Here is a 21,630-nt window from a genome sequence, read left to right as displayed (position 1 = left end):
ACCTACAGTAGATGGGGCCGGCGAAAATGGACCGGATATGCACAGTACGAAAGTGAGGCGAAAGGCGAAAGATTGACGAACCTGCTCCGTAGCAATCGGGCGCAACGAATTCCTTGCATGAACACCTGCGCACTGATGCATCGGCCAGCTATGTCGCGCAGGGTACAGGAGCGTTGCCCCGTTATGCTGGGGAGCAGAGGCGAAGAATAGACGATTGCCCTGTTGTGGCATAGCCTTGACAGGGCATAGAAAGGCAAGACAAAGCAAGGGACTTCTCACCCAATGAGTTCTGGGACGGGTTACAAGTCAAGTTAGCTGTAGAGCACGAAGTACCGAGTATTCGTCTTATATCAATGCCTGGAACACTGGAAGGGTTTAGATCTGCCAGCGCATTTCACACCACTACGATGGTTGCGCTATGTACTCGGGCAATCGAGCAGTCCGACAGCAAGGACAGGCCATCCAAGCAGGTCAGCACTATTGAGTTCAAGTCTGGTCACCCAAAAAAGCTAGCAGCCTCGTCAATACGAAGCGATGGGTGTGAAGGAAAGGATATGGGAGCAGGACCGTCAATGTGCTCATATGCTCTTGAAAGCGATGTGGTGTGTTCAGCGCTGCCGTCGTCAACACGAAGTCTCGGTTTGCACCTCGCGCATCCTAAGAAAACTTGACTCTCGAGGATCAATCGCCGATGAGGGTATGAGCACGTACCTTAGGTTGGTATGGGCTACTAGAAACCTCGTTAGCAAAGAGTCAAGACGCTAGCAATCATGCAAGGAGGGGAAAAGTCACGTGGTGGAACTTTTGGGCGCAGTCTCCTTTGCACTGCAGCTCATGTTCCGTTTCATCTCACCGTCCGTGCCATCTCTGCCCACCTCAGCAATGGCCACCATCTTTTGCGCCCCCTTGTTGTCTGATTCTACTAGGACCTGGCAAGAGAATCCTTTATGCGCCCGACTGCATGATGACTGAACGTGGCCTGGACAGCCACTGCAATGACAGCTGGCTCCTGATTCGTTCTCATCCTCCTCCAGGTCAATTTCTCCTTAGCCGCGCTACTGCACCTCGTGCATCCTTTCAACGAAAGAATAGCGACACTGATGACACCGCCGTTTCAAGCACCGACCCTGTCCTCTCTCGTTCATTCCTCTGCTTGCTGCGTTCCAAAGGCCCCGCAAATCAGATCCCGCATGTTCCCGTCCCCTCAGGCCGAATGGCCACCATGCCAGCTCGCCAGGCATGCCTCTCAAAGCCGCCCTGGAAGGAGAAGCCAATTGTTATCCGTGCTTGATCTGCAAGGCAACCATCTCGAGCATTCTCTCTTCACCCAAAGTTAAGAAAAAGGGCGGATTTCCACACCGGCCGGGAATACTTGATTTCCTCCACCTGAGAATCCCTCCTCCCTTGACTCAGACACAGCCAGGGGCCGCATGCCTGGCTGACCCAATAATGGCCCAACATTCACAGAGTTGAACTGGTGTGCAAAGTCAATTGAATCTATCAGGCATTCCTCTGTCGTCCGTTTACCGTGCGTTGCCGTTGCATATCATTGACCCATTTCCCGTTGTGCTGCCCCACCAAACTTCCGTCCCTCCTACACACCGTCTGTTTACTCGTGTATCTTTTGCAAGACGCATCCTCACCAGCAGCAGACTGCGCCTGGCTTGTCCAGCTTTGCGGCCTCCTTACCCGCAACTATGGAGCCACCAATTCCCCCTGATCACCATTTTACTCCGCTTCCTCCAGACGTTCGGGGTCTCCACGACCCGTATGAAGAACATTTCGATGACCGCTTTGTCGAGGAGCCTGCTTTCTTTGAAGAGCGGGCCCCAAGTGTTCAACAACGCTTCGACAGAATGACCTTGCAAGAAGACACAGAAGAAATCCGCCCTCGCGCGGATCGGATTCGATCTGCTGACACTGTACCTACCTCACAAGATTATCTCTACTATCGTCTGTCCAAGCGTGGCGACGATTGGAGCGCCTGTTTCAAGAAGCCCATCAATGCCCCGGTTGACGAAATTGAGAGAAAAGCTAGGAAAGGCAGGGGCGGTGATGCCCCGGTGTTGGAGCAGCTAACCCGTATGCCCTCGCTTCGCCGAAGCATGCTTGACGAAGTGGTCCGAAAAGCCAATGGCCAAGAGGCAGGAGATGCCCGTTGGGAAGTTGTTTATATCAAGTCCAAGAAAGTACAGACCAAAAAGGGCAGGATGGAAGTCCCAGAGATGGACGTCATTCTCGCCCGAACTAGAGACAGGTCAAGATCAAGGGCCAAGTCCTTCGGTGGGGAGAAGGCGAGAAAATTCGAAACCGTCCGAGAGAAGAGGTATACCAATGACAGCTATGGCCGTGCAAGGAAAGATTCAGTTCTCGACAAATTAGAGGATCCCGTCGCGAACCTGCCGCTTTTTGAGACGGATGGCACTCCACGTGACGAGTTGGGCCCGCTTCAATTCAATAACGCCAACCTCCCTCCATACATCGCGCGAGAGAAGCCATTGGGATCGAAACCCGAGCAGAAGAAGGAGAACAAGGAGAAGAAGCGCAGCAAGTCTCGTAGTAAGTCGCGAGAGAGGGGTGCTGTCCATGATGAAGACGATGTCTATGTGGTGCCTGAAGTGCAAGATTATGCCGCCGACGCCGTGGATCCTGCTCCTGTTGATGCCGTGTTTGTTGAGAGCCCGACTGACCATCGTGGCCGTCGAGCACATTCACCACAGGAGCACCCTGTGGTGGTTGTTGAGAGTGATGCTCGAAGGTCTCATTCCCGACACCGGACGCAGCCAGAACCACGTTCTAAGTCTCGACGCCGAGAGTCGGTGCATTTCCCCAACCAGCATACTCAGCAGTATTTTGACGTTGCTTATGCCTCTTCGGAGAACAGCGATGCTAGCCATTACGGCTTTGTGGCCGACTACGCAGAAAGCTCCAATACCTCCCTCAGTACACCTGGAGGTGTTCCTCGCCGAGGAAGCCTGGTGTACAGCCAAGGCCGTCCTGACGTTGTGTATAAGAAGCACCATCCCGGACCCAGCAGGAGACAGTCATATGTGGAACGACCATATCATGGTGAGCAACAAATTGTCGTGCCAGCGATAGCACGTCGGAACTCTTATGTCGTTCATGATCGACGACCGTCTGAGACCCGCTACGAACGCCTCCCTCCCCGACTAATGAGGCAGGCGACGGCGCCCATTCCCGAGGATAGACAGATCGTCCACCGCGACATTCCTCGACGATCGAGGGAGCAAGAGTTCGTGCCTATTCGTCGCTACTCCACTCACGAATCTGCCATGCCAATTGTTCACTATCATCATCCAGAGGACGAACGCGATTTCTACTACCGCGACGAACTCGACCGCCAAAGTGTCCGAGTCGAGGACTATCAGCGTGATCGCGTCCTCGAGGATCATTTGAGTCGCCGCGAACAACAACTCACTGCCCGTGAGAGGGAAGTGGAGATCCGCGAAGATGAGCTCAGGCAAGCGAAGAGGCTGCGCGAGGTGGCAGGAGAACGAGAATACTACGACGACAGGGATTTCAGGCGGGAGAGACGGGAGCCAAGGAAGCTTTATTATGACGCGAAAACAGGAGAGCATTTCTTCTACAATGATTGATGCTGGAGGATCGGTGCCACATGTTCTCTCAGGCGATGGGATGTGGAGGTGTTTGCGGTTGCGGGCCTTGCGGTCTAGATTTACGGGATGTCGCCATTCGAGATGAAAGTTATCGTTGTGAGGTGCGGATCCGCGCGGCCTGAGGGAACAATTTTGTCTGATCTTGAAAGGGAAAGTCACAAAGCATCTGTTTTCTTCGAATTTGTTACCCGGTTCGAAGAGAAGTCATGGCTCGCTGCCACCTTTAGGGGAAAGAAAATCACAACCTGTTATTTTGGACAGGAACACCAACAAAGACAAATATGGGGTACGAGAAAAAATTCGGTGGTCGTGAGGCGAGGGCCTCATGAATAGGTATGGATTGGGCTCGCAGCAGATTGAGGGCATGATCCAGCTGGAGGTCGGGAGTGCAGGTTGGCGCACTCTCCCCTACCAACTTCAACGGCTGCTGTGCACGGCGATGACTCTGATATGATTGGAACTTGATGGATTTTGCTTGCTTTTCTCTTCTTGCTGTCTCTTGTGGAAGATACCCCTGTCGTTCTTTTTTGGGCGAGCAGGAAAGGGAGTTAATCTGTGGCTTCTTTTTTTCCGTTTGTTTCTGTGTTGTATGTGTGACAAGGGCCTGAAATGGAATGAGAAGGAACGAGACGCTATGACGCTATGGATGTTGATGTCTGATCTGTCCGGCGTTCGCCTTGAGAGATTGTGCGATTGGGGAGTATGAATGGGGAGCAGTGAGCCATTCAAAACTAAGGTGCAAACCCCATGCAACTTTTGACATTATTTCGACACGAGCGTGGGCTGGATCCACGTACGTCTTTGATATGGGAATACTGATGAGCACGAGCATGAGCATGGGACGAAGAACAGAGACTGAACAAATGCGATTTGAGAAGCAGGGAAACTGGAAAACCCAGGCCTCCAAAAAGCTTTTTGATAATTTGACCAATATGACATTGTCAACTTTTTACCCCCCTCCCTCTATTGCACCTTTTCTCCAATGTCTTCGACGTTCTTACAGACAGTATCTCAAAGGAAACTCCTTTCTCCCTTCCCATCTTCTGTTGTTCTCGTGCTTGCCCCTTCGTGAGCGACACAGAACTCGATGCCCCATCCCGGCGGAGTTTTGCAAGGGGGATGGATTTCTTTTGTAGCTCTATCGCGACTGGGTCGATGACCGGGGGCGGGCGTACAATTAGAACTTGGAAGGTAAGGGACAGGGAGGGCTGGGGAAAGTGTATCCTGGGAAAGAAAACAAAGAGGTAAGGAGATTTTGTTGGGTGACATGGATCTCGGGCATTCAGTGCGTCTCTCGGTGCTTTTCTTTCGTGGAGCATCTATCTTGCTTTTCTTTGAGATGACAGACTAATTACAGTATTACGAAGCTTATTGAATCTTCCCAGGATGGTCGGCCAGTAGTTCCCCCGGACATGGGAAGATGGTTGCAGCTCCTTTTTTTGATTTACGATATACCTATTCGAGGAGACTCCCGACATTCCATAATGGATTGGGGACATGTCACAAAATCGATACCTTGCAAGAAAACCCCCTTTCTCCACGAATACAGAACTGACCTAGAAGAGCCGAAACCTATTCCTTGGGGATAGGGATCCTTTCTCCATCGACGACGTCTGCCACGTGGTAAACCTGCACGACTGTTTCTCGGCTCGATCGACCCGGCGGGTCTCACCCTCCTGGGGGCGCGTACCGAGTACATGGTCCAGAAGCCCAGAGCTTGTTGTATTCGCCTATTCCGAGATATGCCCTCTTCCCTATCCAGGATCCCGACGGGTGTAGTTCGGAAAACTGAATAGGAGGGCGTCCCCTAGAGCTCCCATGACCTTGCGGCAGGCAGCCTTGTCCCGGGGAAGGCCAGATCTCTGAGCTGCTGACAAGAACGAGATGTGCTCATCGTGAGCAGCTGAGGCCTTCCCGGAAAGTTCGCCGCCCGGCCAATCAAGGCTGGTAAGGGCGGTCACAGAGTGAACAGAACGGAAGAAAAAAGGCCACATAGAGCTCACAATATAGATGGCAGAAAAGGGGCCGTCGGCCTAGAAGCCTTGCGAATTCATATCTTATAATCAGTTCTCCGAGCATTGCTTGATCTTCGGAAAAAGAAGACCAAAGCGTACTAATCTTTCCCCGAGGACATCTCCAGTCGGTCTCGACACCCCTCGGAATAGTACCGAAACGACTGCGAATGCCAGAGCGGCGCTTGGTAGGAGAAGCCCCTTTCATTAAACGTCTACTCCCCGAGTAGGAGACCGATGGTAAGTTACGTTGCCGTCTTCTCCGGCTGTTCCAGATCCACAGCCTTGTTATCATGGTGGCCTTCCCCAAGGATGTTCTTTTCCATGTGCACGGCGGTATGATTTGTCAGGTATTCCGAGGCATCTTTGATAAAGAGTGCAGTGATAATCGCAATCACACCAAAGGGAATCGTACTGAAGAAGACTCGCTGATAAGCGTATCCGTATGCCGACTTGTAGGCTTCCGCGGTTGCAGAGATGAGAGCAGGAGTGGCACCTTGGACTTTCGCGAACGCGTCAGGGACACCCTCTGCGTTGGCTGACACTGCTGCCACTAGGCTTTCAACGGCCTTTGCGTCGCCATGGAATCCGTTGGCTGCCGCTGCCTTCAAAATGCGTGGCACGAGCTGGCTGCCAAGAACGCCATTTCTGATGGTGTTGAAAATGGCAATGCCAACGCTGCCACCAGTGTTGCGGAAAGTCCCCACCAAGCCCGACGCAATACCGAGATCCTTGTGTGGCACATGGAGCCCAACGACGACATATGAGCAGAGAGTGATCCACGAGAAACACATCATGCCGAAAAGCTGGAAGATGACCCATGCGGTCTTATGGTGCGGGATGATCCCATAAGCGTACAAGGCCGAGAACAGGGTCTGGATGAAGAGGGCGAATACAATTTGAGCCCGAATGTTCTTGATTTTGTGGATCAAAGCAGGAAGGATCGCTCCTCCGATGAATTGACCAATACCGTTCGGGATCAAGGCGACTCCTAGCTTGATCGGATCGCTGTCGTAGACCGATTCGGTGGCTTGAGGTAGCAGGGAAACCATGGCGAAGAAGACCATTCCCGAGACGAAAAGCGCAACCAACAAGATGGTGAATTCCCGGATCATGCGGAATATGTGAAGCGGCATCAATGGAAGCTTGGGCTTCGCAGTCCAGTCATAGACAAATGCGCCGATGAAAATCAAGGCTCCAAGAACGATTGGCGCAACCACCGAGGCAGAATGCCACGCGTGGCCCTCTTCGCCAGCCCAACTCATTCCGATGAGGAAAACAGTCAAGCCTCCAGCGTAGAGGAAGTAACCCACAAAGTCCAGCTCCAGGAACTCCTGCCAGCGGGTTTTGTCGTAGTCTTTACGTGGGCGAGCCGGCGGGAAGTAGAAGATGGCCGTTCCAACCAGACAGACGGCCGCATAGATGATGGATAGATAGTACACCCACCTCCATGTCGCGTGCTCGTTTAGCTGGTTAGCGAGAAGAGTGGCGAGCAGACCCCATGGGATCGTGATGCAAAATTCAGTCCATGCCAAACCCATGCCACTATGTGAAAGTCAGCGATCATTCGAAAAGCAGGTTCGCGAAAGGAAAGAGGGCAGTGGCAAGTTGACATCAGGAGATGAGGACTTACCGGTACTTGTTGGGCAAAATTTCAGGAATACCGGCATAGGCAACAAAAACGAAACCAGCACCGAAGCCAATAATGGCAGATCCAGCGATGACATGTTTTGTAGTTTGAGCAGTGGCAGCGACAATGCCTCCAACAATGTTGAAACCTTGTCCAGCCATGATAACGTATCTACGGCCGAATATATCGCTCAAACCACCTCCGAGGGACATGCTGACTGCTGAGGTGACTGCCCAAGACGAGGCTATCCAGCTGATGGGCTCCAAATCGCCCAGCGCGCTGCCAATTGGGACCAGAATGGAAGACGCCAGAAGGAAAGCAGTCGAAATGCATCCCGAGAAGGACAAGCCCATGAACTAGATTGCACGGTTCTGGTAAGCCAACGTTGGAAACATGGCGGGGAGGGAAAGGGCAAGCTCTTCATCTTTGCAACTTACAAAGACGGCCATGATCGTGGACCAAGTGACACGTTGAGGGCTTTCAGGATTGTCTTCGAGGGCAGCTCGATGGGGGTCATCCTCAATGTCCTCGCTGGTCTCGACGGGTGGCACCGCCACCTGGCTATGTGCTGGGACAGCCTCAATCTCTTCGGTTCTGTTACCCATCTCTTTTCTCGCAGCTTCTTCGGCCATGATGTTCAGAGTGTAATGCTACCTCACAGGTACGACAGGAGAGCGTCTCTGAAGCAGAAGGTCAGACCACATATCATGCGAACATGGGATTGCTTTTGCATTTGAAACCCCAGACCCCAGACAGTCATTCCGGGGAAACGACGGGGATGGCCCATGACACAGGCATAACTTGGGTTGAGCTCCATTTTGGGCGGCTTGGATCCGTGGCGCGAGCGTTAAGAGGGATGACTTGGAGATGGTCCGGAGAGTGACCGGGAGTGGCTGACTTTGCACCCTCCCGCCCTCAGACCTTTCTCCAGGTGGACGCGACGTGCGGGGAGGCTTTATTGGGGTGTCGGGGTAATCAATCAGCTGGTGCTTCTCCACATGCTGGACTGGCGAGTGAGCTGCGACTTGAAGCTTCAGCGTTGGATGTTTGTTGAGCCAGGAGCAGGGGTGGAGACTTCGCTTATGCCCTCCTGCGCTGAGGGCCAAGTTCAAGGGCATCTGCCACGCTTGCAACTCTGCATGTGCTAGACAGATTCGGTGCATGTGTTCTGAAGCTACTCGCATATGCCAACACAGAGACTCCAAGTGACTCCGAGGAAATGGACGAGGCCAAGCACTTGTAGTATTGCCAAGGCGCTAATGCAGCGGAACCAACCGGAAGCTTGCAACCTTAAAATTTGCACGGAGCGACTTTCCGAGAATTAGTATTCAACACCCACAAAGCAGCCACCAGCCAAGCAGCCAAGCCATTCGATGCCGCCCTCAGCCGCCCACTGCCACCCGGTCTGCCCCCGGCTGCGTCTTGAGAGGTACTTGGAGGTACAAAGAGATATGCAACGGACTATGCACCCCCTAAATCTACCGGCTATCAGCCGTCCCAAAAGTGGATCTCAACGTCGAACAGCATAACTACCCGTCTAGCCATCTTGTGTTCTATCAAAGCCTTATTGCCTCAAATCCTTTCTTATTCCCTCGGGTAAAGATTGGTATCCAGAGAAACTGACACATCTTAAGATGACTTGCAGAAGCTGCGCGCTCCAGGACCCTTTCGGATATCCGTCGCCCGCCTACCCCCGGTTCACCTAAGAGACTGGTGGTCAAGTGACTCCAGTATCAGTAGCAAGAGGCCTTGCACCTCGATCTGCATCCGAGATGAAAAATACGAAGCTTGGGAACTCCCGGGGCCAGCACCACTTCTTCGTGTCGCTCGTCGGCAAATCGTCGGTGGTTTGGAGAACAATATCAAGGTGAACCCTTTCATTCCACAGAGAACAATACTAAGCACCGGGCTTTGTCCCGCGCCTGGGATGAACCCCTTGCCTGACTCTTCTGCCACCTATTCCAGCGCTGTCGTCTTGGGACCTAATCTCCAGGGAGTCTTGGCTCTTCGAAAGCGGTAGGAGACGTTTGTTCGAAGGATTCTCTTCTACCTTTCAAAGAAAGCCTTGTTCTAGGAGAGGCTGTACTACTGGCATCGTGCTGTACATAAATCGCAATAATGGAGTCTAAATCCTTTTCTGGCAATCTTACCAAGTTCAAGGTATTTCTATTGGCTTCCACACTGACACATCACGCAAATGGTTGTTCTTAAACACGCAGTGGTCTTCCTGGCCTCCCTCGCCACTTTAGCCGCCGCTTCCCCAACCTCGGCGACTGGGGTTGCGCACCATGGCAAGCCCAGTGGCACTGCCGCAGGTGGTGACATGGGAAGCCATGAGAATGATGAATGGCACCACTCCCCAACAGGACACGACGGCTCCTTCCAGAAGGACGATGACGCTGGCAGTGCAAATCACCATCAAGCTCGCGATGAGGGTATACCGATTGAGTACCGAGCCTTTTCCAGTCACAAGTGGGCTGATGCTCCCCAGCACACGCCTGTGGGGAAGGAAGAGAACGACAAAACCTACAAACAACATCACCGACGCACTGAAGAGGTGCTTGAGACACTTCGGAGATTAGCCCGTGAAGAAGATGATCACGAGAAGCATCCACGAGACGTCGATCACGACCGCCACGATGACAACCATGGCCACGCTCATGCCATGGAGGATGGATCGCACAACCACACAGAGAGTGGCGAGCATGTAAAGGACAAACACTATGATACCAGGGCGACAACCGAAAAAGGAGTCTACGAGTGTGCAAACCAGAACTGGGTGCAGCCGTGTCATTGGACTCCATTACAAGAAGGACAATGCTATAACAGGTTAGTGACAGGCATTTTGACGCAATAAAGAGATCAGGATTGAAAATCGACGCTGACATTCGACAAAAAACAGGCTATACGGCCGCCTTGGCTCCATGGGCCCCGACAACGGGCTGTCCTGCACAATCTACGAGCAGCCAAATTGCAACGACAAAGGCTGGAACACATGCGGCCCGTTCGTGTATCCGGGGATGAAGAACTATCAGACCAGTCACTTGCTGCTGTACAACGGCATGTCTGATGATGGTATATTCAGCATCAAGTGCAAGGTCAGTGCCGAGCATGAGTTGAAGTTGACGATGTTTACTGACCTGAACAGTTTACGTAGTGGGTCTCGTGCCAGCCATTCATCCAGAGGCGATAGACGGAGCAAGAGTTGGACTGCATACAGGATACGTTGCTGTGGACGCATGGGTAGTACATCTGATCTGATAGAGGGGTTTGGCTATTTGTGTGCCAGAAAGCCGACATGGCATTCAGATGGCATTCCATCGTTATATCTATGCAGTCTGTAGAGTTGTCTTTAGGAAAATATTGTCTTCAGCCTGATTACCTTTGGCGTTCTGCTTATCCATATTGCCTTACCAGAGTACACTCACTCGTACCTCCTTTATGCAAGGCTGAGCTGAAAACGCCACTCGGGCGCCACTCCAGCGCCACATATGACGTCGATCACCCACTGCGCGATCTCAGCTTTTCGATCTCTGAGCATCTTTCCCATTCTCCCAAACCGTCCTTCTCAAGCCACCGATCTGCAACGGCACCCCGTCATCGGTCAGCAGGGTGGCCCCGATGGGTGCCGACTAGACAACCCAGCGGACCAGAAAACAGGTTTTAGAGCACCCCGAGTATATTTCCATTGGCTATTCGTCTCTGACCGAGCCGTTTCTCTGCCTTCGTTCTTTGCCCGATATGTGCAGACCCCTCGATCTCGAGGCTGTGTCTGGCGCCGACATTGGACTGGGGAGGACCCTGTATGACATCGTTGATCGCACTTGCTGCCACAGCCTGGAACTCCTACCCAGCTGATGGGATAGCTCCCAAGATGGTGGTCTTGATGGGCTATATATTTCGCGGATTCCTCTTCCCCAAGGTTCTCGTGATTCTCCACCTCTACCAAAGTCGAATATCAATAGCCTAAAGCTATCTTATAACAACAGCACCTTACAAAAATTACCCATTCCCCAAAATATCAAACACAGCAAACCCACAACCATGAACGCCCTCAGATCAACCGGCAACTGGATCTCCAACAAGACCAAGGGCGGCGCCCACTCCGCCAGCAAGGAGACAAACAAGCAGTATGTTTCCCTTCCCCAGACCCTTCCCCCTTCGCCTGTCTGGTTGTATATGAAGATGCTGACTCTGTCGCTGCAGAATTGCCAAAGACCCCAATGTCCGATCCTCGACTCGCCTGCGAGCCGCGGGTAACGCCATGAAGGACAAAGTGCACGAGACGAATTACAACCGCCAGGCAGATGTGAACAGGCATGCCGCCAAACATAACTACTGATCTCGCCGACCTGCCATCCCTTGTGATGTTTGAATATGGAACACTGGATGGGCGACGGGAAGAGTGACAGAGACCCTCAGAAATAAAGACGGGTTATCCTGTCCCAGAAAGGCTTGCGGGAAACATGAGACTGCCACGTTGATGATGCTGATGATATGATATCCTTGTACGATTACGATTGCGAGGGCTGTGGTACCTCATAGACCAAGATTGACAATTATTGACGAAAACATTCGATCCAAACTTCTTTCATTTCCTTGTTCCCCTGCTGTTTTTGCTATATGAAGCCAATCGTGTAAGATATATGGCAATTACTGCCCTGTCCAGTGCACGTTCCTCCCCGAAGAAATATCAAGAAATTGTTCAGAAATATAGAGAAACATCCAGCTTAAGCGGAACGTAGTAGAGGTCATACAGGCCCCTACAAAACACTTTTGTCAAAGCGTAATGACCGAGCAGTTATGGTATGCTTTGTTTTGTTTCAGTTCGATTCGCATTGTTGTCGATATGTACATGATGCCCGAATGTTTCCCATGGCCAAAATAACGGGCAAGGCTTTGCGTGGTTTGAAAGCTTTCTCACATCGCCCCATGCTATGCCCGTCTCGGTGTCTTTGGTCTTCCCACAGCTCGTTCATCGTCTCCAGCAGCTCCAATCCGTTGCTTATTTCGTCTTAATATGCTTCAACCTCGAACCGGACTCGTGCAAGAAATTGTTCGCGTACGCCTTGGGCACGAACCGCCTCTCTTGCGGCTCCTGCACGTACCATTCATACCCTTGTTTCTCCGCAAAAGCAATCGCATCCTCTTTCGTCTTGAAGTTCACTTTGGTGCCTTGCATGAAGTCGCCCGACGACTGCCAGCCCATCAGCGGGTTCTCCCAGCGGTGGCCTTTTCCAAGAACGTCCCAGTCCATTCGCCAGGCGTGCGAGCCCCAGGTGCCGGATTGGGTTGCGGGTTTGACGGGTTTGTAGATCCTGGATGAGAGCCGTCAGTTTCAGGCACGACAGAGGACTGCGTGACTGGTTCCCCTTACCTGACTGTGCGAGCCTGGAGATCCACGGGAGCTCCAGACAAGACCGCCGCAGGCGTGACGTGCCCGGGTTCGCTCCCATTCATCACTCTCCTCGGCACCGGTGAGTATGTGGAGGTTCCGTGGTCGACCATCGCCGTGTAGTCCGGTTGGTGATCTGGATGATATTTCTCGACGGAGGATTCGGGTTTATGGTCCACCTCGACCATCGAGGCTTGATCTTCGGTCATCTGCATAGCGTGGACGTCCGGGATAGCTCGAGGGTCGGGCTCGCCTAGTCGTCGCCGTGGCGTCTGCGACAGACATCTTGTCAATCTTGGGACCTGCGTGTATGTTCGTAGGAGCCGCATTGAGCTCTGGGCGGGTTGGAGCACCATCTTGGGTTGTCTGTGTGGAATGGCAGCTGAAGGAGTTGAATCCATCGGCGGACGTCGAAGCGCAATCGAGACATGCCAAGCTAATCTGCTGGCGGTTCAACCCATTTCGGGACAAAGATGACGCTGCCCTGACTTCATCCGGCACTCGCTCATCGTGGGGGCCAGCACTCGGTGTATCAAGTGCAGCCTCGTTCAAGGTCCACAAAAGCAGCGTCTATTCTGCTCCTGCCGACACGAAGGACCTTCTCCATGGCAAGCTTTCCCATCTACACCTTCTTTCATGAGCATCTAGGCTTCTCAGTACAGGATATTCCCACCTTCTCTTACAATCTCACAGATGACCTGTCTTCCCGAATTTTGAAGGAAGAGGATCAATGTAATGAGAAGGAGAGAAGCAATCCTGGGATGCGTTTTGCTAATGATGGAACGTTCTACCTGGTTAACATCATTCTGATGGTGTTCGGATGAGAGGTTTGACCCGTACAGTTCAACGCTCTCTGCCTGAAAAATCCTTCCTGTTGCGCGGCGCTCTGGGAGGGGCAGAGGACGAAATATCGCCAATCTCGCAAACCGCAGGGATATTCCGTAGTGTTCAATCACCCGGCTCCGGTACACTTAATGTTCAACCTCAAAGCCAAATGGTTGACATTGACACAGCCTGCCTGTGCTTCTACTACCGCCCCCATTACATCCGTCACCACCGTCAACTTATTCTTGCCTATATGTATTGAGCAAGAGCAGCCTCTGGGCAAAACGTTTTCTGTACTCGACACTATACCCTGATAGTGTTTTCTGCTCCTGGTTGGACTGTTGGACGCATGTTGTCTGGCACAACGATCGGACCAGAACTAGTGAAGAATGTGACGATCCAGCTTTTGAACCGCCTTCAGTGTTTGCATTAGATACAATGTTGCGGTTAGATGATGACCGTAATTCCTGAAAATCCGCAGTTCCTGCCGTCTCAGAGGAATCTATGCACGATGGGGCAATAAATCTCTGTATTTGTCACAACAATCAGCAGTGGCGAGAGACATCTACAACTTGGATATTGAAGGGATATAATCCAGAGTCCAATGCGTGGAAAATCATAAACCGCTTCGGCTTCCCCAGGGGAGTAGATCTGGATTGATAATCTTCGTTAGTTGCATCTCGTCCCCTGGCCCGTGAAGTTTAAAAAAGTAGGAATTCTACGAGACCCTTTCTTTTCAGGCAGTGCGAGAGATCAATATCGGATCCTCCAGTAGAGAGTCCTTCGTAACTCTCAGCGACTGCTTTAGGCATGGCATTGCCCGCCTTGCTGAAGCATCCGAAAGCTTGAGGTTAACATTCCGGGCGGATGCCAGCCCAGGTCCGGGGTATGTGAGAGACCCACATTGATCTAGAGAGCTAGGCACCGAGACGACCCGCTGGCAGCTCTATTATTGCGTCTCCAAAATGGTGTGTGGTTACCTACCTAGGTAGGTGTTTGTATTGGGAGCTCTTGATGTGTGTCCTGTTGTCCAGCCCCTATTGAGAACGATCGGCGAGATTGTGTGCATAATCCTGCGAGGCAGGTTAGGCGGGGACTTGTGGCACTTATTGCCACCATTGTTTTCCAACTGCTACAGTCAACAGCGTTAGTTCCATATCTCCTCTCAGGGTCATGCTCCTGGAGCTCAGAAAGGGGCAGGATCTGACCTTACAATCATAATTATGACCTATACGAGGTACAAGGACCCATGTTGGTCTTGGACTAACCACAGACGTCGCATCTAAATGCCATGTGCATCTCCCGGCGCTGCCAGTGCGAGTCGCGACGGGGATAGCGTGTCTGCGAACCTCATACCGAGTAGCGAGGGACAGCTCACGAATCACAGCTTCCATGTCAATTAGCCGAATGCTGCCTGGAACCCCAGCCACTTCCGGCCCCTCATTTCAGCCGCACCCCTTCGGCTGAGCGCTTCTCGCGTGTTTTTCAGCCTGACCCGTTTACGGGAAGGCAAGAGGTCTCTCGATCTCTGTCATCTTCCACCTGCACACCCCTTCTCGAGGATGCTGATACGGCATCTGCCAAGTAACCATGGCGGCCCAAAAGAACGAATCGAAATTAGCACCGCCCGGAAGGCTTCCATTCCGTCAAAAAGAGAGTGGTCTCAAGCTTCTCTCCCTAGGTCTGTGTCTAACCGGCAAATCCGACATACTAAGCTCACATTCCTAACCTTCGTTCTCTGTAGATGGTGGAGGCGTCCGAGGCTTGTCAGAGTTATGCATCCTAGAACACCTCATGAACTCTCTGAAAGAAGAGATGAGCCTGCCACACTCCTATGAGCTCAAGCCTTCCGATGTCTTTGACATGATATGTGGGACAAGCACTGGAGGGTGAGACTCCACACAGGAGTGGGGGTAATATGTGGCTTACTATACCAGTCTAATCGCCATCATGCTTGGACGCCTTCAAATGACAGTTACCGACTGCATAGAGTCTTATTCAAAACTTGCCGAGTCGGTTTTCGGCAGTCCACGGTCGAGACTCAGTCTCCAGGACGGCCGATACGACTTCGCCAAACTCGAAAAAGCAATAGACGATATCGTTCATGAACAAAAGCAAGGTGATGGAATGTTGGATACGAGACCAAACGCATGCAAAGTGTAAGAGGTCTGCCAATATACATTTTGCAATCTGCCAATTAATCCTTAGCTTTGTATGTGCTGTACCGGCTGCAACCATGAACCGCGCCAGGAGACTCCGTACGTACGACGAGAGAAGTATCGGCATATGCACAATTCGGGATGCCGCAAGGGCAACGACGGCGGCGCCCACTTTTTTCAAGGAAACAGAAATAACAATTCGCGCAGGGATACGAGAAAGATTTCTTGATGGAGGATTAGGTTACAACAATCCTGTCTTTGAACTCTATGAGGAAGCCAAGAGCGTGTTTCAAGGACGCCGGATCGACTGCCTCGTTAGTATTGGTAGTGGCTCTTCTTCACTCAGCCCTGTACCCCCCGCAACTCTCTTTCAAAGCAAGATCCCGACAAACATCATGAATGCCTGCAGAAAGATTACCGTTCAATGTGGACACAATCACGATCGAATGGCTTCCCAGTTCGCCGATTGCCCGGGTGTGTATTTCAGATTCAGCGTTGATGTTGGCCTGGAGAGGATTGCCCCAGATGAATGGAAAAGGCTGGGAGATATCCAAAGTGTGACACTCGAATATCTAGACGGCCCGGCAATCAAACAACAGGTGCATTCTGCCGCCAAAGCTCTGAAAGAGCCATTGAATGAACCAGGTCAGTTACTTTGTGAACCATTTCCAAACACTGGGCTACAAACACTTCCTACTCACCAGAAGAACAACCGCTGTTGCTACTTTTGTTTTGCAAAGCTTTGGTTCATCCTCTTCGAATGCTAGGGTCAGCCAGACTGCTAGACCCTCGAGAGATGTAGCTCTTACTCTCAAGCTGCTACTTTTCCCATTAGGGTGTGATGGCAAGATGTTTGAAGATCCCTGACTGATCAACCTGCCTAGTGAATCCACCACCGAAGTCTGATCCTCTACTTTCCTCATCGAATACTGTGTTCAATTCTGCCAGTCAGAATCGCGACACAGAAGGAATGCGGATCATGTTTGATCAGGATGACCGAGCCCGGATCCGGCGTCCTGAATTCGCGACCCCGACAGTCGTTACTCGTGAGTCCTAAATGTGCATTGGTCAATTGCTGAGCTAATGTGCGGAAGCTGCACACTACCATGCCTTCATCGGAAAATTGTGCGTTGATCCATCTACAATGTACAACGTCAGGGACGAGAAGACTGAGCGACACGAAGGAACCTGTGAGTGGATCAACACAAAGACCAAATATCAAGACTGGCTTTCGAAGCCCGGCCCTCGGATTCTCTTGATAGTAGCTCCTCCAGGTCAAGGGAAATCGACAATGGCCAAGTACATCCTCAGAGAGACCGAAAAGAAGTCTGCTACTAATACCGGTGCCATTACCCTGGAACATTTCTGCCATGACTCCCCAGGCCATAACTCAACTCTAGCCATCGTTCAATCCTTGACATATCAGCTATTAGAAGGCCGACCAAGTCTGTTCGAAGCTCTTTTCTTCCAACATCGGAGGATTATTGAGCAAGAGTCCGATCTTGACCCAGACTCATTGTGGGAAATCTTCCTTACAGCTCTGCAAAATCCTCAGATTGAATGTGTATACTGTGTCATTGACGGCTTGGACGAGTGCACTGATCGTTCCCAGACCACGCTCTGGAGACTGATTGAGAGAGACCTGATTAACAAAAGATCCGAAGATGCCCCCTATATTGGGAAATCTCGTATACTTATCACAAGCCGCCCTACGGGACTTGCTAAGCAGATTGGACTCCTCACCAGCGAGATTGAAATCCAGAGCGACGATGTTGATCCGGACATCGAAAAATATGTCAAATTCAGAGTCGAAAGAATGACCTCAGCGCAACTGATTCCCGACGACATCTCGACACTAACTCGCAGACTCCTTCATGAAAAGGCAGAGGGGATGTTTCTGTGGGTGAGCCTAATCTTAGATCAGTTGGAAAACTACGAGGATTCGTTGTCCTTCAACGACGTGCTCGATCGTTTCGAAAGTATTCCATCGGATATTCAAGGGTTGTATGACAGGGCTCTGCAAAAGATAACGGCTAAAGAATCCCTGTATGCGAAAGCAACAAAGATCTTCAGCATACTTTTATGTTCCGCTCAGCCCCTCACAACAAGTGCATTTGCCCTGGCCATGACAGAGTGGCCAGAAAGCTGCACGACTCATCAAGAACTCATGCGTCGCTCCGACTTCAGGTTTGAATATACGTGCAAAAATGCTTGCGGTACCTTGGTAAGAATCGTGGACAACACCATTCAGCTTTGCCACCCTACCGCACGCGAATTCCTTTTGAAGGAGCCTCTCGACAAAGGGCTCTTTGGTATCGACCAACCAGCTGGCCATGCATTATTGGCCGAGATCTGCTTGCGATACCTGATGTTGGAGGATGTCGAAATACCCCAAGGAGACGAGGAGCCAGACGCTCAAAGATACCCTCTCCTGGCTTACGCCCTGACATATTGGCCATTGCATGTCCGCTATTCGTCCGACAGAATCCAGAGTTACAAAGAAACGATCCGCCGGTTTTTCGGTCATTCGAGTATCGCACGCTTTCACTCATGTCTCCGGCCTTCCGACTATTGGACCACTTATTTCCCCAAAGATTCTCTGAGTGAAGATCTTATTGTCCATGTCACAGCGTATTTCGACCTAAAGAACTTGTTACAATCTCTGAGTTTGGGGGGCGGCAACGGCTCCGAGACAACGGGTTCTAAGGGGTTAGGTGACGAGCCAATTCTTAGTCTGAGCTCTACAGTCGACGCTAAAAACTCATACGGGAATACTGCGTTACACCTCGCAATAGGTCAAGGGTCGTCAGAAATGATATGCTCCTTGCTTGAGCTGGGAGCCGACCCGAATGCTATGGATCGTTATGGCATGAAGGCTTTGCACCGAGCTGCGCAAGGAGTTGACATCAATGTACTCAGGATCTTTTTGCAGCTGACGGACGACATTGACACCCGGGCAAACGATGGGGTCACACCGCTGCTTTTGGCGACCGATCTTGGCATAGTTAAAGCACTTCTTGCCGCTGGTGCTAACATCAATGCCAGACATGGACAGAATGGCTACACACCACTCCACTTTGCCGCAAAAGAGTCAAGCCAGCAAGTCGTTGAGATTTTAGTGGAGAGAGGGGCAGATATTAACGCAAGGTCTAACACAGGAAGGACACCCCTTTGGGAAGCTGCATTTGCTGGCATCGCTCCCAATGTGAGGCTTCTACTCGAGGCGAGGGCGGAGATTTTATCAGAGCTCGAGGCTGGGTGGAACCCCTTGCATGCTGCTTCTCACACTGGATCTGTCGAATGCATAAAACTCCTTCTGGACTATGGTGTCTGGTCCGATGACAAAACTAATTGGAAAGACACCGCATTGCTTCTTGCAGCGAAGCCCGGTCACCATGACGCATGCGAAGTTCTTTTAAAGGATGGTTGCAGCCTCGATGCTCAAAATGAAGATGGAGACACGGCCCTGATTCTTGCCGCTGGAGCAGGGCACGCTTCTGTCGTCAATCTCTTTCTGGCTGCACGTGCGTCGGTGAACATTGTTTCGTTTACGGATGACACAGCATTGTCAATTGCTGTCGCGCAAGGCCATACTGAAGTGGTGCGGCTTCTCCTAGACCATGGCGCGGATCAGAACTTCGTACCGGCAGAGAAGGCCGCTATGTTGTTTTTGGCAATACATGATGGCCATCGTGATGTGGTGGATATTTTGATTGGAAGTGGCATCAACCTTGACCTTAAATGGCGCTCGTGGACGCCGTTGTACCTCGCTGCTTCCGAGGACGATATAACAACAGTGAATCAATTGCTTGAGAAAGGAGCTGAAATTGACTGCCCTGGACCAGAGGGTATGACGGTACTACACTGGGCAATCCGTCACAAGAGAGAGGAATTAGCCAGTCGTTTGTTGGATCTGGGTCACAACGTTGATGCCTGTACACACAATTCATGGACAGTGTTGCATGAAGCCGTGGATGTTGGACAATTGGACATTGCGACACGGTTGGTGAGGGCAGGAGCCCTTGTTAACACACCGTCTATGTCTGGTACAACTCCGCTGCATGTGTGCTGCCGGACAGGCAACCTGGATTTGCTGGATCTTCTCCTCAAAGCCGGGGCCAATATTCTTTCCCGCGGTAAAGATGGACTCATTCCGTTAGACGTTGCCGCCCTCAATGGCAACTTACAGACAGTGGACCGCATCATCCAAGAATTACACGAGCAGCAAGTTTCAGTCGAGATATGGAACTCTGCGTTATGTCATGCAGCAGCACGGGGCCATTTGGAAGTCGTAAGACGTCTTCTTCAGGAGGGTCTTGACATAAATATCAAAGATTGCGCGGGCTTCACTCCTCTGATGTGTGCAATAGCGAACAACCAGCAACGCGTCACAGAGTTCTTGATCAACAATGGCGCCGACAATCATACCACCAATAATCGTGGGTTCACAATACTTCACGAGGCTGCACGGCACGGGATGACGAGCCTCGTGAGGCGACTTCTCGCCGAGGGTCTGGATCCCTTGTCGGCGAATCCTGGGGGAGTAACACCTCTCGGTCTAGCGGCAGAAACAGGTCACGTCAATATCGTTCGAACTCTTCTCGACCACAAGTCCAACACCATCCAGGATCGTGGCCTCGACGGCGAACTCCTCCAAGCTGCATGTCAAAGTGGCAATCTTGTGATCTTGGATCTTCTCCTCCGGGCCGGGTGTGATGTTCACGCCCTTAATTGGATAGGGAGGTCGGCAATACACGCTGCCGCAGGTTATGGCCAGAATGTCCTTTTGAGCCGTTTGCTTGAGAGACAAGTCGATGCGTCTCGGCCTGACAAGGCGGGGATCAGCCCACTTCATCGAGCCGTTGAGAAAGGTTATGAAGATGTCGTCGCCAGTCTGATCAACTGGGGAGTTCCTATCAACCCCGTATCGGATGATGGCATCACACCACTTCTGTCGGCTACAATCGGCCGACGATTCAAGTGTATTTATCTGTTGATTAATGCCGGAGGAGACCCCACCGTCAAGGATATATTTGGACGATCTGCCTTGAGCACTGCTGCGTCCACACCCTCCCTTTTGGCAAGAATGGGCAATTGGGGCCGATCAATTGAGCCACCAGATCCAATTCTGCTAGAAGCAACCCAAAGACGAGCTGTGCGATCTTGTTTTCAGCACCTTAGCTCCTTGATCCTCGATGATCCCCTGGTAGCCTATGACATGGACAATTTGAACACTGGCTTGATACTCTTGAAGGAATATGAGCTTGGTCGCGAGGGCATTCTCATATTGACGCAGCCGTTGGACGACCAGCTAGTACGAGGGACATACGATTGTCATGCGTGTCAGAAAGACATTGATACCAGGTTAACAACTATGCGGATATGTCAGACCTGTGTCGTCGTTATATGCGAGCCCTGCTTTGGCAGGTACGAAGATAAGCGCCAACCTGAGGATTGCATGTGCGAGGGCCACGAATTTCTGACAATTAGCTACAAGGATTGGGAGGAGCTGGAACCAAGATATGAATACAGTCAAGAGAAAATACGTCTTGTCCGGGAAGCCTGGTTAACCAAGATGCGCGAACGGTTCCCTCCTCTGAGCCCTGATGAGCTCGGTTCAAGCTGAGGGAACGTCAGGCCACAGGTCTGGCTCGGTTAGCTTTGAGTGCCTGTTCCAAACGAACTCGTGACAAAAGCCTTCACGTCCACATAAAATGTTGCATTTGCTCGGAGAATCAGGTAGACCGAGGACAAAGGCGTCATGGCTTCAGGTGTTGCCATGCCCACGGCCATGATTGGAGTAGTCAGATTTGACTACTGAGGGTTGTGAAACGCATCGGACCACTTTTCTGGACCAAAAGACTTGCCTTCGATGGATGCTGAAGCAGGCTGTGAGAGCACGGGGTATCTATACAACCTCCAGTCTATCCCCACCCAGTGCTCGCAGCGAAGTAACATGCGATGTCGCACA

At 51.6% G+C, this 21,630-nt stretch overlaps 7 protein-coding genes across 7 annotated transcripts; 5 read left to right on the top strand and 2 right to left on the bottom strand.

Moving 5' to 3' along the window:
* Window positions 1–1,697: 1,697 nt before the first annotated feature.
* Window positions 1,698–3,617, top strand: Z520_00923 (uncharacterized protein; the record flags this gene model as incomplete). Its single annotated transcript, XM_016771441.1, has 1 exon — window positions 1,698–3,617. The coding sequence occupies one exon, from the start codon at window positions 1,698–1,700 to the stop codon at window positions 3,615–3,617; it is 1,920 nt and encodes a 639-aa protein (XP_016638351.1).
* Window positions 3,618–5,895: 2,278 nt separating this feature from the next.
* On the bottom strand, window positions 5,896–7,912 carry Z520_00922 (uncharacterized protein; the record flags this gene model as incomplete). The annotated part of the gene is made up of 3 exons (XM_016771440.1): window positions 5,896–7,195; window positions 7,284–7,636; window positions 7,718–7,912. 3 exons carry the CDS (start codon window positions 7,910–7,912, stop codon window positions 5,896–5,898), a joined length of 1,848 nt encoding a protein of 615 aa, XP_016638350.1.
* Window positions 7,913–9,477: 1,565 nt separating this feature from the next.
* Z520_00921 (uncharacterized protein) lies at window positions 9,478–10,473 on the top strand (the record flags this gene model as incomplete). The annotated part of the gene is made up of 3 exons (XM_016771439.1): window positions 9,478–10,109; window positions 10,183–10,378; window positions 10,438–10,473. The coding sequence occupies 3 exons, from the start codon at window positions 9,478–9,480 to the stop codon at window positions 10,471–10,473; spliced, it is 864 nt and encodes a 287-aa protein (XP_016638349.1).
* An 851-nt stretch (window positions 10,474–11,324) lies between these two features.
* Z520_00920 (uncharacterized protein) lies at window positions 11,325–11,622 on the top strand (the record flags this gene model as incomplete). Its single annotated transcript, XM_016771438.1, has 2 exons — window positions 11,325–11,410; window positions 11,487–11,622. The coding sequence occupies 2 exons, from the start codon at window positions 11,325–11,327 to the stop codon at window positions 11,620–11,622; spliced, it is 222 nt and encodes a 73-aa protein (XP_016638348.1).
* A 663-nt stretch (window positions 11,623–12,285) lies between these two features.
* On the bottom strand, window positions 12,286–13,031 carry Z520_00919 (uncharacterized protein; the record flags this gene model as incomplete). The annotated part of the gene is made up of 2 exons (XM_016771437.1): window positions 12,286–12,598; window positions 12,658–13,031. 2 exons carry the CDS (start codon window positions 13,029–13,031, stop codon window positions 12,286–12,288), a joined length of 687 nt encoding a protein of 228 aa, XP_016638347.1.
* Window positions 13,032–15,090: 2,059 nt separating this feature from the next.
* Z520_00918 (uncharacterized protein) lies at window positions 15,091–16,716 on the top strand (the record flags this gene model as incomplete). Its single annotated transcript, XM_016771436.1, has 5 exons — window positions 15,091–15,181; window positions 15,245–15,389; window positions 15,438–15,659; window positions 15,709–16,304; window positions 16,544–16,716. The coding sequence occupies 5 exons, from the start codon at window positions 15,091–15,093 to the stop codon at window positions 16,714–16,716; spliced, it is 1,227 nt and encodes a 408-aa protein (XP_016638346.1).
* An 87-nt stretch (window positions 16,717–16,803) lies between these two features.
* On the top strand, window positions 16,804–21,285 carry Z520_00917 (uncharacterized protein; the record flags this gene model as incomplete). The annotated part of the gene is made up of 1 exon (XM_016771435.1): window positions 16,804–21,285. One exon carries the CDS (start codon window positions 16,804–16,806, stop codon window positions 21,283–21,285), a length of 4,482 nt encoding a protein of 1,493 aa, XP_016638345.1.
* Window positions 21,286–21,630: the final 345 nt, after the last annotated feature.

This window comes from Fonsecaea multimorphosa (assembly GCF_000836435.1).
Source record: "Fonsecaea multimorphosa CBS 102226 unplaced genomic scaffold supercont1.1, whole genome shotgun sequence".
Taxonomy (NCBI): Eukaryota; Fungi; Ascomycota; class Eurotiomycetes; order Chaetothyriales; family Herpotrichiellaceae; genus Fonsecaea; species Fonsecaea multimorphosa.
The sequence above is the reverse complement of the archived record's forward strand: the minus strand, read 5'-3'. Positions and strand labels throughout refer to the sequence as shown.